A 13,576-nucleotide genomic window follows, 5' to 3' on the forward strand; every position below is an offset into this window, starting at 1 on the left:
TTCAAGAAAAAAAAAATGTATTTCCAGCCAACTCATTTGTTCTCCCCAAGCAACTATAATCTTTTCCATCTCTCCCCCTTGCTTTCTGTCTGTTAAGCTAAAGACATGTGTGGACAGTCAAGTGTGATGTTCATGAACATGTCCAAGCAGTGTCCCAGCATTCTCCCAGACACACCAGAGGATGCCTTCTACCCCATTCCCATGAGGCAGGTGCAGCAGTACCAACTACCTGAAGCTCTAAGGGCTCTGCAGGGAAGGCTAACTCCAGAAAGCAGGAGTTGACAGCAGGTGAAGAGTTTTGTCCAAGCAGAGAGGCAAGAAGCACAAATACCACAAGGCAAGATGCTGTCAAACTGCTACAAGTCACATCTTCCTTGCACTGCACATGAGATGTTCTTACTTGTCAAAGACTTCATTAAGACCACTAATGAGAGCAGCATCTACATAATATTTTTAACTGCTTTTGATTCAGATCAAGCACACCAAACTAGACCACAGACAAAAGATGTCAGAAAGCACAAAGCCCAACTTAATCCTGGAGAAAAAGTGATTTTGTTTTTAGGGAGAAAGAAAGGCTGCTAAAAACAATCTGCACCATAATCCAGCAGCAAATCACAACAGAACATTTCGAGATGCTTTTAACCTCTCATTGCCAACTAACAGCTAAAGCTGTAATAAAAGCATTTTTCCTAATTGTGCCTCTGAATGGTGAGAAGGTCTTGTATGTATTTGAGATCTCCCAAGGGTAACAGCATTTCTCTGAGAGTTGTCTGCATGCATTTCAGAACAGGCATTCTTTTTTTCAGCAGGTCAATGTAACTATGAAACTGCAGCACCTTGAACCAGCTTCAACAGGGCATTTATTAGAAACCTACCTAGAATTCATTTCTGCAGTCTGACATCTTAAGTCTGACAACGCTAAAATGCTCTTCCAAATGTTAGAAATGCTTGAGAGCTACAGATGAGGAAAGGCCTCAGTCTCTTACTGCAAATCCTGCTGGATGAAACCAGAGAATTCATCTCCAGAGAAAGCCTACGTCAAGCTGAAGTTGCTGATCATAGAATCAGTCAGGGTTGGAAGGGACCACAAGGAGCAGCCAGTTCCAACTCCCCTGCCATGCCCAGGGACACCCTACCCTAGAGCAGGCTGCACACAGCCTCAACCAGCCTGGCCTCAAACACCTCCAGCCATGGGGCCTCAACCACCTCCCTGGGCAACCCATTCCAGCCTCTCACCACTCTCATGCTGAAGAACTTCCTCCTCACATCCAGTCTAAATCTCCCCACCTCCAGCTTTGCTCCATTCCCCCTAGTCCTGTCACTACCTGAGAGCCTAAAAAGTCCCTCCCCAGCTTTTTTGTAACCCCCTTCAGATCCTGGAAAGCCACAAGAAGCTCAACTCAGAGTCTCCTCTTCTCCAGACTGTACAGTCCCAACTCTTTCAGTCTGTGCTCACAGCAGAGCTGCTCCAGCTCACCCTCGTGGCCCTTCTCTGGACATGGTCCAGCACCTCCACGTCCTTCTTATAATAGGAGCTCCAGAATTGGATGCAGTACTCCAAGTGGGGTCTCACCAGAGCACAGCAGAGGGGGAGAATCACCTCCCTCACCCTGCTGGCCACACTACTCCTGCTGCAGCCCAGGCTCTGCTTGGCTTTCTGGGCTGTAAGTGCACACTGCTGGCTCATGCTGAGCTTTTCACCCACCAGCACCCCCAAGTCCCTCTCCTCAGGGCTGCTTTCCAGCCACTCACTGCCTAGCCTGGAGTTGTGCTTGGCATTGCTTTGACCCTGCTGCAGGACCTTGCACTTGGTCTTGTTGATCTGCCCCAGTGCATCTCTGCCAGGCAAGACACACTGCTCAGCAAGACAATGCTTTGAATTCTTACCTACTACTTTTGCACAAGGAAGAAAAAGCAACAGAATTTTCTGAATCTTATTCCACATTCTCTATTAATGCCTCTAATAATTCCCTTCTGCAATTCCACTGGATGTTTCAGGGACCACTTGTAGCAGAGCAAGGCCTCCTGAGGCAGCAAGGGTTAACCCATTTCCCAAGCCCACATACTACCAACCCTCTCCACCTAGGGTTCTAGATTTTGTTTACAAACACAAGAGAGAAGCTGGCCTGGAGCCTCCAGCACTGTCACCCTGCTGCTGGAGAAAGGGGGAGTGGGGAAGAAGCAAAAGGGAGCACAGCTACAATTATCCATGGAAACCTACTCACTACAAACCCTCCATCAGCTGAGCAAAACTGCTGACTTCCTAAGAAGCTTCCACAGCACAGGACCCACACATTCACTTGTTGGCTTCTTCAGTCAACTTAAAATAAGCCAACCACTTCTTCAAACACTGAGTGAACCAAACACTTTTTAAACCTCACAGGGAACAAAAGCAACAATGGAAAAGTAAAGTCACTGCAGCTCTAGCTGCAAGACAGCTCTTGGCAGCAGAATCAAGGGCTGTAATTGTGCACAGCAACCTTCACAGTGTGGGTGTCTGTGGATACTTCACTGGATCCAAATATTTCTGCCTGCCCACCTGTGCTCCTGTTTTGTGTTTATACACACACAAGTATTTTATTTAGGATTCCCTCACTACAAAGTCAGAATGAATCCTGTCATTCTCGAGCCTGTAATTAACTCCCTGCTTGGTTACAACATATTTTACTGAATTACTTGTTAGTCTTTAAGCCAGTTAATCATTAAGTGCTGCTAAAACTCAACCTTTTGATTTACCTCATGCTATGAATAGCTTTTGAATTGCTGTTAAATCACAACCTATTCCTCGGTGACACACACCCGTCAGCATCACAGCTGCACTAGCAGGTCCTGCCAGCAGGTCCAGCACAGGGATGCTTGCCCTGCTCAACACTCTGGGAGACCACACCTGGATACTGCGTCCAGACTGGGACTCCCCAGTACAGGACAGACTGACAAACTGGGGCAAACCCAGGTGGAAGAGGGCTGGAAGACACAACGTGGAAGTACAGTCCACATCACTCAGGCTGTGCTGAGGATCCCTCACCTGCCAACAGGGCAGGGCAGAGCCAGGCTCTGCCCAGAGGTGCTCCCCAAAAGGACAAGCATCAGCACAGGGCTCCAACGCAGGGTTTCACATATTTGCAACAAGGAAGGTCAAACACTGCAGCAGAGGCTCAGAGAAGCTGTGAAGCTGCCATCAAGAAGTGGAGTCACCATCCCCAGGGTGTTTGAAAGGAGGCTGGATGGGGCACTTGGTGCCATGGCTCAGTTGGTTGGAAGGGTTAGGTGACAGGTTGGAGTCGATGACCCCAGAGGTCTCTTCCAACCTGGTAAATCCTGTGATTCTGTGATCATGACTGCACAAGGCCTTCAAGAACCTCTCTAACCAGACCTGCTTTGAGCCAGAGGTGGAGCTGGACACATGCACAAGTCCCTGACAACTTATGCTGTGTTGTGCTCCTTCAAGAACACTCATTTTAGAGAAACAGCTTGGGTTTTCTGTGGATAAATGATGAGAACACAATGAGCACTAGTCCAGAACTCTACCATAGCATTCACTGACAATCCTAACCCCTATGGAGGGAACAGCATCGTTTTGGACATCTGCTTTCTAAATACACACATTTGTTTGGGGTTGAAATGTGTCAGGCTGATTCCCAACACAAAAGTGCTAAGTGAATCTAAGAAAATGCAAAATCCTTCCAGGTGCTTGCATTGTTATGATGATGACAACAAAGCTTCCCAGTTCAGGAAATCGTTGCAAGCCCTCATGCACTCTAGCAACTCGAATTTCCGCTTTAAGCTCAATCTTGGCAGGTTTGCAGCCCTCCAAGGAAAGAATCTCTGCCAGGTTTTATTTATTGGTTGAGAATACCATCAGCAGTCACTGCACATGCATGGTATTTACTTCCCTCAGAGGTCATGAAGTCACAGAATCAACCAGGTTGGAAGAGACCTCCAAGATCAGACAGCCCAACCTAGCACCCAGCCCTATCCAGTCAACCAGACCATGGCACTAAGTGCCCCAGCCAGGCTTGGCTTCAACACCTCCAGGGATGGTGATTCCACCACCTCCCCGGGCAGCCCATTCCAATGCCAATCACTCTCTCTACCAACAACTTCCTCCTAACATCCAGCCTCAACCTCCCCTGGCACAACTTGAGGCTGTGTCCCCTTGTTCTATTGCTGCTTGCCTGGCAGCAGAGCCCAACTCCACCTGGCTACAGCCTCCCTGCAGGCAGCTGCAGGCAGCAATGAGCACTGCCCTGAGCCTCCTCTGCTGCAGGCTGCACACCCCCAGCTCCCTCAGCCTCTCCTCACAGGGCTCTGCTGCAGGCCCCTCACCAGCCTTGCTGCCCTTCTCTGGGCACCTTCCAGCACCTCAACATCTCTCTTGAATTTAGGAGCCCAGAACTGGACAGAATACTCAAGGAACGGCCTGAGCAGCACTGAGCACATGGGCAGAATAACCTCCCTTGTCCTGCTGGCCACACTGCTCCTAATACAGTCAAAGGCAGTCAAAGAGTCCAAACAAGCTTCTGCATAGCCACACACCACAATCTCTTGGTTCAGCATTCAGACCCTGAAATAAACCCTCACAGGTTGAAGGGAGCAATACAGACCGAAATATATCAGAATATAAAGACATTTTACCAAGCAAACACTAAAAAACTGCTTTCAAAGTCCACTCCTGAGTCCATTTTTCCTTTTCCTGGACAAAAAAAAATCCCTACTTATCTCACAACTGTCATGCACTGAACTGCACACAGAGATTTAATAAGGAAGACAGATTTATAGCAGTCATAGACACCAATCCCCCTAAAAACAACATATCCCAATTGCCCTCAGGCAAGGATATTGTTTTAAAATACACCATTAATTTAGACTGAAATTTAAGTTTCAGACCAAGATTTTTACTCGGTGTGGACTGAGCATTTTTTTTGGGTCAGGACTTGGCCTTTGCTGAGCTCCAGCAGGCATTCAGTGAGCCTCACTCTTCAACAAAGAAGAAACCTAAAGAACCAAGGGAGTCCAGGTGACCTGTGCTAACACTCCCTGAAGGAAGTCAAGCTGTGTTTACAGAGCCTAAGCAGTTGATTTGACACAGGAATTCTCATCATTCTAGAGTGAAAACACAGTAACCATCACCCAACTCAGCCTAAGTGCTATGTCATAGTCCCATAAACGTCTAAGTTTTACATCTCCCTTCCAAAGCAAACTAAAAATAGTTACTGAGTAATTTAAGGTGTGATTAAAATGCGGTTCCTAAATACACAAGCACTGGATACAGAAGTTGAATTTAGCCTATCAAAATCATTTGTGATACATTTTATAGCACTGGGCAGTAAATGAATTCTCCCTTAAATTACAGGGAGACAGATGCACGTTAACCTGTTGTGGATGCTTCTCTCAAGGCTTTCTGCAAGCATTCTGCAGCTCTTTTTTAGTTTTTCAGCCTAATGAAGATTGTGACACTCTCAAGGAGCTGGGAGAGCCACACACTTGCTCTATTGAGATAATCTTCTTAAGAGAGATTGTAAATATCTCAGTGAGGCACTGAAACTCCAAACAACACAACCTGTCTTCCCAGGACCAGAATTCAGTGAGTGTATGAAGCTGCTTTTCTTTCAGTATCTGTAACCCTCTGAAATCTCCAACTTGGAAACCCCCCTCACACTTTTTCAGAATGCTCTGATACAGATACATCAATTCCTGTAACTGATTCAGTCTGACAGGAAGAGCCCAGACAGACAGCTGAAACATCAGGCAGTAAGAAACCACCTCTCCAGCAAACAAAACGCACATCCCAACCACCTATGAAGTCACTGAACTGAGTAGGAGATGCTACCTTTTATGACAAATGACATAAAAATGCACATTTTAATTATATAAAAGCAAAAACTTCCTAAGTTTTCCCCCAACATGAACACAAACCAGAGCAAAAGCAATTCTCACACCAGCACAAGACAGCAAGCCATAATGCTAGACAATTGTTTTAAACTTTAGTCAGCGTTTCCCAGGCTTTTAGGAACTGAGACCTTTCTTCTGTCTTGACCAGCAGTGTCTCTCAAGGGAGTGGCAGGAGGGAAGAAGAAGAGGTGCTGATATAGACCACAAACTCCTGCCTTCAAGCACCCTTACTGGTCTCCATGAGAGCAACAGCAGGCTCTCAGCAGGAAAGGCACAGTACTGTCGTTCACTCTGCAGGCACTGTCCTCGCACTCAACCCCTGCTAGGTTGTTCCCACAGTTACTACTCAATACACATATTTACTATTTTAATTACTGACAACTATTACAGTGCAAAATCTGAAGCTAAATGAGAAAGCAACCAGGAAAATACCAAAATAAAACCTCTCTTCCCACCCCCCCCCCCTTAGCACTGGTAATTCCCTTACCTAGGTGCAGAAACACCGACCGAGGCAAATTTAAAAGCACATTAAATGGTCGAGCACATAATGCAGCAGTTCTCAGTGCAACTTGCCTGAAGTATTAGTTAGGGCTACCACTTCCCATTAATTCTTCCTTCATGAAGAAACACCTGCTCATATTCAAGGAGACTAAAGAAGCAGCAGAAGTGGAAGCAACACTGCATTACTATCAAACTCCACGTCAACAGGGAAGGAACCTGCACAACTAAGGAATGTGCTAACTCTATGTTGAGAATGCTCATTTTGCCCTCAATTTACTGCCATCCAACTGATTCTACTTACTGTGTGCAGAGAGAGTTGCAACTCAAACAACAGCATCTTCTGGCTGGTCAATGTCTCCTTAACTGACCCGCTGGGCTCACACACTTGTTCATTTGAACTTACACAGACAGATTTACACATACCTCTGCCAGTACACTCTCCCAGAACCCACAAGCACATCTTGCTCATGTCAGTTTTGATGCAACAACCCAAAGATGAATTCCTCCTTCACCAAAACACACAATTAAGCATTCTTTGAAGCTGTATAACGAAAACTGATGCTCCTGCTCATACGTACTCACGCAGTTACATCTCATACTGCTCCCACACTTGTACCCTAAGAGACAGAGACTCCTGCTGATAGGGAAACAGCTCTCCACGTTCTGCATCTTTCACTAGCACACGTAACAGAAAATGTAGGACCTAGAGTTTAACAGGAAGAATAAGGACACCAAAAGACTGCTTGATTCTACTACATTTATCAGTTACTTCTAACCACCTTTTTCAAACCGATGGAATTTCCAAGATCACATCCTAGATGAACTGCTTCTAAACAGTTTGGATGAAAGAACCACTAGCAAGCCAAGTTAATTCCATTACTGTTCAACAGACAAAAGGCTCAAGAGCTTGCTAAAACCAGTAAGATGTCACCAAACAAGGTCTCTGTGAACACAGGGCCCAGGTAAGACCTGCAAAACCACTTACCAGGGCCCTAGCTTGGTCTGTAGACTACAGCCTGTGAGTCACTCCACTAAAAGCTCCAGAAGCTTTTCAATTCCTTCCCTGGATATGTAAAATCAAAACAAAATCGAAGCTGTGATTCCTGTAAGAACACCTGCAAGGCGCAGCCTGCGCTTGTTCCAGGGTTCCGAAGTCGTGTGCGCGGAGAGGCACAGCCAGAGCCAGCCAAGTGACAAACGGCACCGCAACATTTTAACGCAGTCTGCAGGACACACGACTCAGAAAGCAGCTGCACCGTTCACACCGCTTCCAACCAAGTGGGCAATGCTGTTAAACGCCAGATTGCTCCTTGACAGGTCTGTTTCGGAGCGCACCTCACGGCCACGCCTCTGCCGTGGCATCCCCGAAAGCGAAAACAAAATGCACCGCGCAATTCACGCCGTAACCCCAACAACTCCCAACTCTCGCCCGTCGTTTGGAAACACGAAGAGAACTACTGTTGGGCCTTGCAAGGCAGACCCCAGCGGATCAGGGCACCGGCGGTCACGTACGCAACCGCTCCGCCGGGTACAGCTACCGACCAAGGCCGGAAGAACTACCGGCTCAAGCCCAGGGAAGTTGCTGTCGAACGCTCGTTCGATAGCGAGAAAGGAGAACCACGCCAGAAAGGAGAAGCACGGCAACGAGAGTGAGAAACCCTCGTCAGAAGGCTCCCTGACCGCCCCCCGCTCACCTTGCTGGATGTCGCCGTTGGCGCCGCCGGGCACGGGCACGCTGAGCTGCCGCTCGGGCTCGGGCAGGCAGCGGCGGCAGAAGGAGTGGAGACAGGGAAGCAGCTTGGGCTCGGCTTCGCGCCGGCTCTGTAGGCTCTGCGCGCAAACAGCGCAGGTGTCCAGCAGCGAAAAAGGCCCCGGAGCCGCCGGTGTCAGCGGGGGAACCGGGCTGGGGCCCGGCCCTGGAACGACACCGGGCCCCGCCGCTGCCTCGGCCTCAGCCTCCCCGAGACTGCGCTCCACCGCTACCGGCGCTGCGCCCGGGCTCTCCCGCTCCTCTGGCGGCGCGGCGGCGACGGGGGATGCCGCCGCAGGCTCTAGGCCACTACCGGCGCCCGGTGTGGTCTCAGCAGCCCCCTCCCCGCCGCCGCCGCCTCCTTTGTTTTCCGCCATGTTCCCTCCTTTGAACTCCACTCCCCGCTCCGCGCACGCGCGCCGTCCCCACGCGCCGTGCGCGCGCCCAGCAGGGAGGCGGGGCCGGGGCTCGCGCAGGCGCGCTCGGGGAGGCCCGGCAGGCCGCGCGCGGGGCGCGTGCTCCGTCCTTAAGGGCGCGTCCGGAAAGACAGGACGTGACGTACCCGCGGGGGTGCATCGCCATTGGCTGGCGCTGGGAGCCTTCCCACCAGTCACCAGAAGGGGGCGGGGCCCCGCCCGCGGAAGCGTCCGGAGCGCAGCGGCGGCGGCGGCGGCGGCAGGGGCAGGCAGAGCTCTGCGGTGCCAGGGCCCCGGTGTAAGACCTTGGGGTGCTTGAGCGTGTCCAGGAAAGGGTACCAGGGGCCTGGGGAAGCGACCTGTGAGGAGAGGCTGAGGGAGCTGGGGGTGTGCCGCCTGCAGAAGAGGAGGCTCAGGGCAGCGCTCGTTGCTGCCTGCAGGGAGGCTGTAGGCGGGCGGGGATCGGTCTCCGGTGTAAGAAAAATCAAGGAGTGCTGCTAAAGGGCCTTGCAGACCACATGCACATTTCGCGTGTGTCTGTGGCAAGCCATAAAACACCAAACTTAGTAGAAATGTAGTCAGTTGATAATATGCAAACCTAAACTGCTGCAGAAGTCTCTGCAGCTCCCAGTTGGAGATCTGTGATATGTAATCTTGTAAAGGCCCAGGCCTGCAGTGACTAAGGAAAGGAGGAAGGAGATAAAGGAGAAGCAGAAGTATCCTGACAGCAGCAATAAAGCTGATCAAAGATTAGCAGACCCTGTGAGGAAGACTGTGCTGGCACTCAGATAACATACCAGGGCTGGCTGGAACCAGGGCTAAAGATGGGAAAATAGCTGTTAATGAACTCCAAGACACCATTGTGATAACCTTACCTCTTATTATGAATATGCCTGCTCTTGTAACACGAATTGTGGCTTGTGGCAGCATGAGGTGTGCAGGATTGATGGAGCCATTCTGCCTGCACCCACAACAGATCTACTGCAGAACTCTGCATGAGTTTTAGTGTTCATTTTGCAGGTCATCTTCTGCCAGGACCCCAGGGACAGAACCAGAGGACATAATCTCAAACTGTGCTAGGGCAGGTTTAGGCTGGACATTAGGAAGAAGTTCTTAACAGAAAGAGAGATTGGCATTGGAATGGGCTGCTGGGGAAGGTGGTGGAGTCCCCATCCCAGGAGGTGTTTAAGAGGAGGCTGCATGAGGCACTTAGTGCTAAGGGTTAGTTAATTAGAGGGTTTATGTGATAGGGTGGAGTCCCTGATCCTAGAGGTCTCTTCCAAGCTGGTTAATTCTGTGACTCTGAGAACATGGGGGCTGTCATGGCCCACCTGGAGCCGTAGCAGTTGTGTGCTTGGTACAGGCAGGAGCCAAGAATGGTGCCATGGTTTTATTGTCACCAGGAGAGCCTCAGAGCCCTTTTCACTCACAGCAATAACCAAGGGAGCAAAGCAAGTTGTAAGGGCTGGCAGCAGTGCAGAAGCTGACACCAGGAGCATCTGGCTGGGCAGATAAGCTGTGAGGATGCTGATGTAATGGACACTGGGAGCCCTGCAATGCCACACCTTGTGGGGGTGACTAGAACCAGGCAGCAGAGGGAAAGAGGGTGGCTGCTGTCAGCCCTGTAACTTAGGATATAAACTCCTTCAAAAGGGCTGGGTGCTCGGCCCATGAGCAAGGCTCTGCCTTGGCAGGACTAGTCAGCATATCCAGACAGGGCCAGTTTGGGACACTGGGATGCTGCCACTTCTTCCCCAGCCTCATACAGCAGATGTGTCTGTGCCGCTCAGCAGGGCTGTGGGATGGGGTCACCCTGCAGTGCAGTCTGCTCTGGATGTGCAGTAAAAGGCCCACAGATACCAAAACAACCTTTATTAAAGGCAAAGAGCAGATGCAAAACCATGAAACACATTTTCTAAGAGCTCCTATTTAGGGACATAAGGGAAACAGGTGATGGTACATCGAGCTGTTCAAACCTGTAAAGGGCACCACATCTGAAACAAGGAAAGGAAACAATGTCATTGTACACAACTGCAGCTAGAGGTGTCTACCAACGCCAAGCATCACCAAATCTTGTTGTTCCACCTTTAACACGCTGCAGTAAGACAGGATTCAGTCACTGGAAGTCCTGCTGGATATTCTCCTTGTTTGCTTCCCCATGCTGCTGCTTGATTTGTGAAATTTCATTTTCCAGCTGCACAATAGTTCGTTCGATCTCATAGTTTTTGCTGACGAGAGAGACCCATCTAGAAGGGAAAAGAAATTAACAAAAGCTTTGAATCATAGAATGATTGAGGTTGGAAGGGACCTTAAAGACTATCCAGTTCCAACCCCCTACCCCAGCCAGGGACACTTCCCACTAGAGCAGGAAGCTTTACTTAACCATCCTCTGTTCTAAAAACATCAGCCACCACTGCTCTGAAGAAAGCACAAAGACTTCAGACCAAACAGCTTCTCAGGACATGACAAACCTCAGTTGACAGCAACAGTAATTTGAGCAACCAAAGGGCTAAAAAGTAGCTTTTAAACCCTGTTAACCCTTCACATACATTTAATTTACTGGACTCAACTAACTTCCAACCTTTAGATAAAATCTTCTGTATCTTAAAGAGCTTCAGACACAACAACATAAACTTCAAGCACTAATGTGTCCTCCTTTCATCCATCACTCATCAATTCACTCAGCCCCCACAACTATCACAAAGACCTGAATTAAAGAGGCTTGAAAACGTGAAGCAACAATTCCCAAGGTAAGATCCTGCAGCAGCACTGAAGGATCAGCAAGGACCTGCACCAAGAATTTCAAGCACAAGGGATACTCGTGGCAAATGCAGTGACAGACTCCCAGACACTCACGTAGATTCCATTTCTCGTAGCTTAGCCCCAGCTGTCAGCTGCATGTTCTTTCGTTGCCAGTTGAGATCTTGGATGTTTTTCCTGGGGAGAAAAGATCTAACTTTTGTTTCCTTTCTTTAGAGTCTGTAATACCTGCTGCTAGTACACCTCAAAAATACAACTAATGCTTAGAAGTACTACCAGGAAACACTTGTGTAGCCAGGACCGTAACTACAACACGTAGATGGACAAGTCCCAGCACAGTGCTGCACATAGATCAATAAATCAAACACCCCTGCCACTACAAGGCAAAACTTCAAACGTTCCAGCTGGACAAGTGCATAGCACAGGAAACCAGTTTTGTGGTTCCACCACAAGTCAGTCTGTTCAAAGCAAAGGTTTAGACAAAACAAGACAAGCATGGAGTTGGAGTGGAATTGGCATCTTGAATGCAAACCACCTGGGGAGGGCTGTGCTGGTTTGAGGCTAATTGGAATGTTTTCATGGGAAAAAACATATGATAGGCTGTGAAAAGTAAACAATGTTGATGTCTGCTTCACTCATAGGCTGGCTGAGATGTATGAAAACAAGTAAGAGAGTATCTGTTGGAGCTGGTGCCTGTTTTCTCCCTGGGCTTCTGCTGCTCTGCTTGAATCTGTGTAACCCAACTAAGCATTCTACTTCTAACCCCCCTTGCCAATCCTTCCAGCTCACCTTGCATGTAAGGCAAATTCTGGGATAAGGTAGAGGGGTGGAAAGAAGGTGGAAGGGTGGTTGGGAGCCCCTCCTGGGCACTCTTGACTGCTGGGTGGGGAGTTGTGTTTCTGTATTACTTTTAGCTTGTACATTTCTGTCTGTAGCTGTAAATATTTGTAATGTATTGTGCTAAGCTGTGAATATAAAGCTTCATTCCAGCTGAGTCTAGTCTGGGTGAACTCACTGGGTGGGGGGAGATGACTCCCAAACCATCACAAGGACAGGGTCAGATGTCTTCATTACTGGGGGAGGAGGGAAAAGGGGTGCATTGTCCTTCCAATTTCAGTGTGAAAATATGGAAAAAAAGGGACTCACCTCAACTTCTGAAGCTCTTTCTGGGCTTGTTCTATCATATGAACCAGATGTCTAATAGCAGAATGAAAGCAAAGCATTAGGAAAACCTGCAGTTGCTAGATCAGCCCAAATTAACCTGCAGTGTAACTCTTCAAAGTTTATAGACACAAGCAGCCACTTCAAGGCAAAGGGGCTCAGCTGTTCCAGGATCTGTTCCAAAGATCCCACCTGGTCTAACACGGGGGAACGCGAGAAACACACAGTAGCTGAGGTCACGACTTGAACTAGCAATGCAAGTGAAAGCCTTACTCGTTGTACACCTTCCAGGCGTTACAGCCATGCTGCGACATCAGTTCCAGGTTCTCGATGCGGACTGCCTGGTGCTCCAGCTGCGCCATGGAGTTGTTCACACACTCCTGCCACGCCGTGATGTCGTTCTTCTGGCCGGAGGACGGCGCCGGCAGCTCGTACCTGGAACACGCCGCCAACCCCTCAGCAAAGGGCGCTGCTCCCACCGGCACCTGCGGACCTCCCCGAGGGTGCCAAGGGGCAGGCGGCACCGGGGCCGCTCCGGCTCACCTCTTCATGCTAAGCAGCTCCAGGGGCTGCCGAGCCGCCAGCCGCTCGAATTCGTTCCGCATGATCTCCGTCTGCGAGGAGGCAGCAGTGAGGCAGCTGCGGGGGCCGGCCAGATGAGAGGAGGACTGGCCAGGGGAAGGAGGGGGGGGACCTGCGAGGGGAAGGGAGGGCAGGACCGGCCGGGCCGCCTCACCTCGAAGGCGCTGTAGTCGTGCGCCGGCAGGTAGCTGAGGTAGTTCTTCGTCGGCCGGTACCGCCGCGTCTCCTCCTCCACCAGCGCCGCGGCCTAGCGCACACGGGGCGTCAGGCAGGAGCTCCGCCCGCCGCCTCGGCCCGCCGTACCGCGCCTCCCTGGCCCGCACTCACCGCCTCCCGGACGCCCGGTGCCTCATAGCCCTGGTCGAAGTAGGGCAGCGCATCCACGACCACGTCGCCAGCCACCAACCCCGGCCCCGCCATGCTCGGCCCCGCTCTGCGCCTGCGCCACCCCCGCCCCTTCGCCTGGCCGCGCTGCCGCAGCGCCCCCTGGCGGCCAGCGACAGTCCGCACGGGA

General features: G+C 50.3%; 2 protein-coding genes across 8 annotated transcripts in view; both read right to left on the bottom strand.

Annotated features, from left to right (window-relative positions):
- The window catches only part of TRIM33 (tripartite motif containing 33), a 35,526-nt gene extending 26,965 nt beyond the window's left edge, over nucleotides 1-8,561 (bottom strand). For all 5 annotated transcript variants that reach the window (XM_064173488.1, XM_064173487.1, XM_064173486.1 and 2 more), the window contains exon 1: nucleotides 8,088-8,561. In XM_064173488.1, coding sequence (XP_064029558.1) covers nucleotides 8,088-8,520 — 433 coding nt within the window. In that variant the 5' untranslated portion in view covers nucleotides 8,521-8,561. The remainder of the gene's footprint in view (nucleotides 1-8,087) is intronic.
- Nucleotides 8,562-10,416: 1,855 nt separating this feature from the next.
- On the bottom strand, nucleotides 10,417-13,520 carry BCAS2 (BCAS2 pre-mRNA processing factor). Of its 3 annotated transcripts, XM_064173760.1 has the most exons (8): nucleotides 13,390-13,520; nucleotides 13,217-13,309; nucleotides 13,024-13,094; nucleotides 12,754-12,915; nucleotides 12,466-12,516; nucleotides 11,416-11,496; nucleotides 10,645-10,805; nucleotides 10,417-10,553 (listed from the first exon to the last, which is right to left on the bottom strand). In XM_064173760.1, the coding sequence occupies exons 1-7, from the start codon at nucleotides 13,480-13,482 to the stop codon at nucleotides 10,676-10,678; spliced, it is 681 nt and encodes a 226-aa protein (XP_064029830.1). In that variant the 5' UTR covers nucleotides 13,483-13,520; the 3' UTR covers nucleotides 10,417-10,553; nucleotides 10,645-10,675. The 3 variants fall into 3 exon arrangements, with proteins under 3 accessions (XP_064029830.1, XP_064029829.1, XP_064029832.1); XM_064173759.1 differs by having other exon boundaries at nucleotides 10,417-10,805; XM_064173762.1 differs by having other exon boundaries at nucleotides 10,417-10,805; nucleotides 13,024-13,119; nucleotides 13,390-13,514.
- Nucleotides 13,521-13,576: the final 56 nt, after the last annotated feature.

The sequence above is a fragment of the Pogoniulus pusillus genome, chromosome 39 (genome assembly GCF_015220805.1).
Source record: "Pogoniulus pusillus isolate bPogPus1 chromosome 39, bPogPus1.pri, whole genome shotgun sequence".
Taxonomy (NCBI): domain Eukaryota; kingdom Metazoa; phylum Chordata; class Aves; order Piciformes; family Lybiidae; genus Pogoniulus; species Pogoniulus pusillus.

Bases quoted from the DNA above. Each gene is read 5' to 3' on its own strand.
- BCAS2 (XM_064173760.1), bottom strand. From the start codon at position 13,482: ATGGCGGGGCCGGGGTTGGTGGCTGGCGACGTGGTCGTGGATGCGCTG. The intron at 13,095-13,216 runs GTGAGGCGGCCC...GCCTCCTCGCAG, and splicing joins ACGACTACAGCGCCTTCGAG to ACGGAGATCATGCGGAACGA. The intron at 12,517-12,753 runs GTAAGGCTTTCA...TTCTGCTATTAG, and splicing joins GCCTGGAAGGTGTACAACGA to ACATCTGGTTCATATGATAG.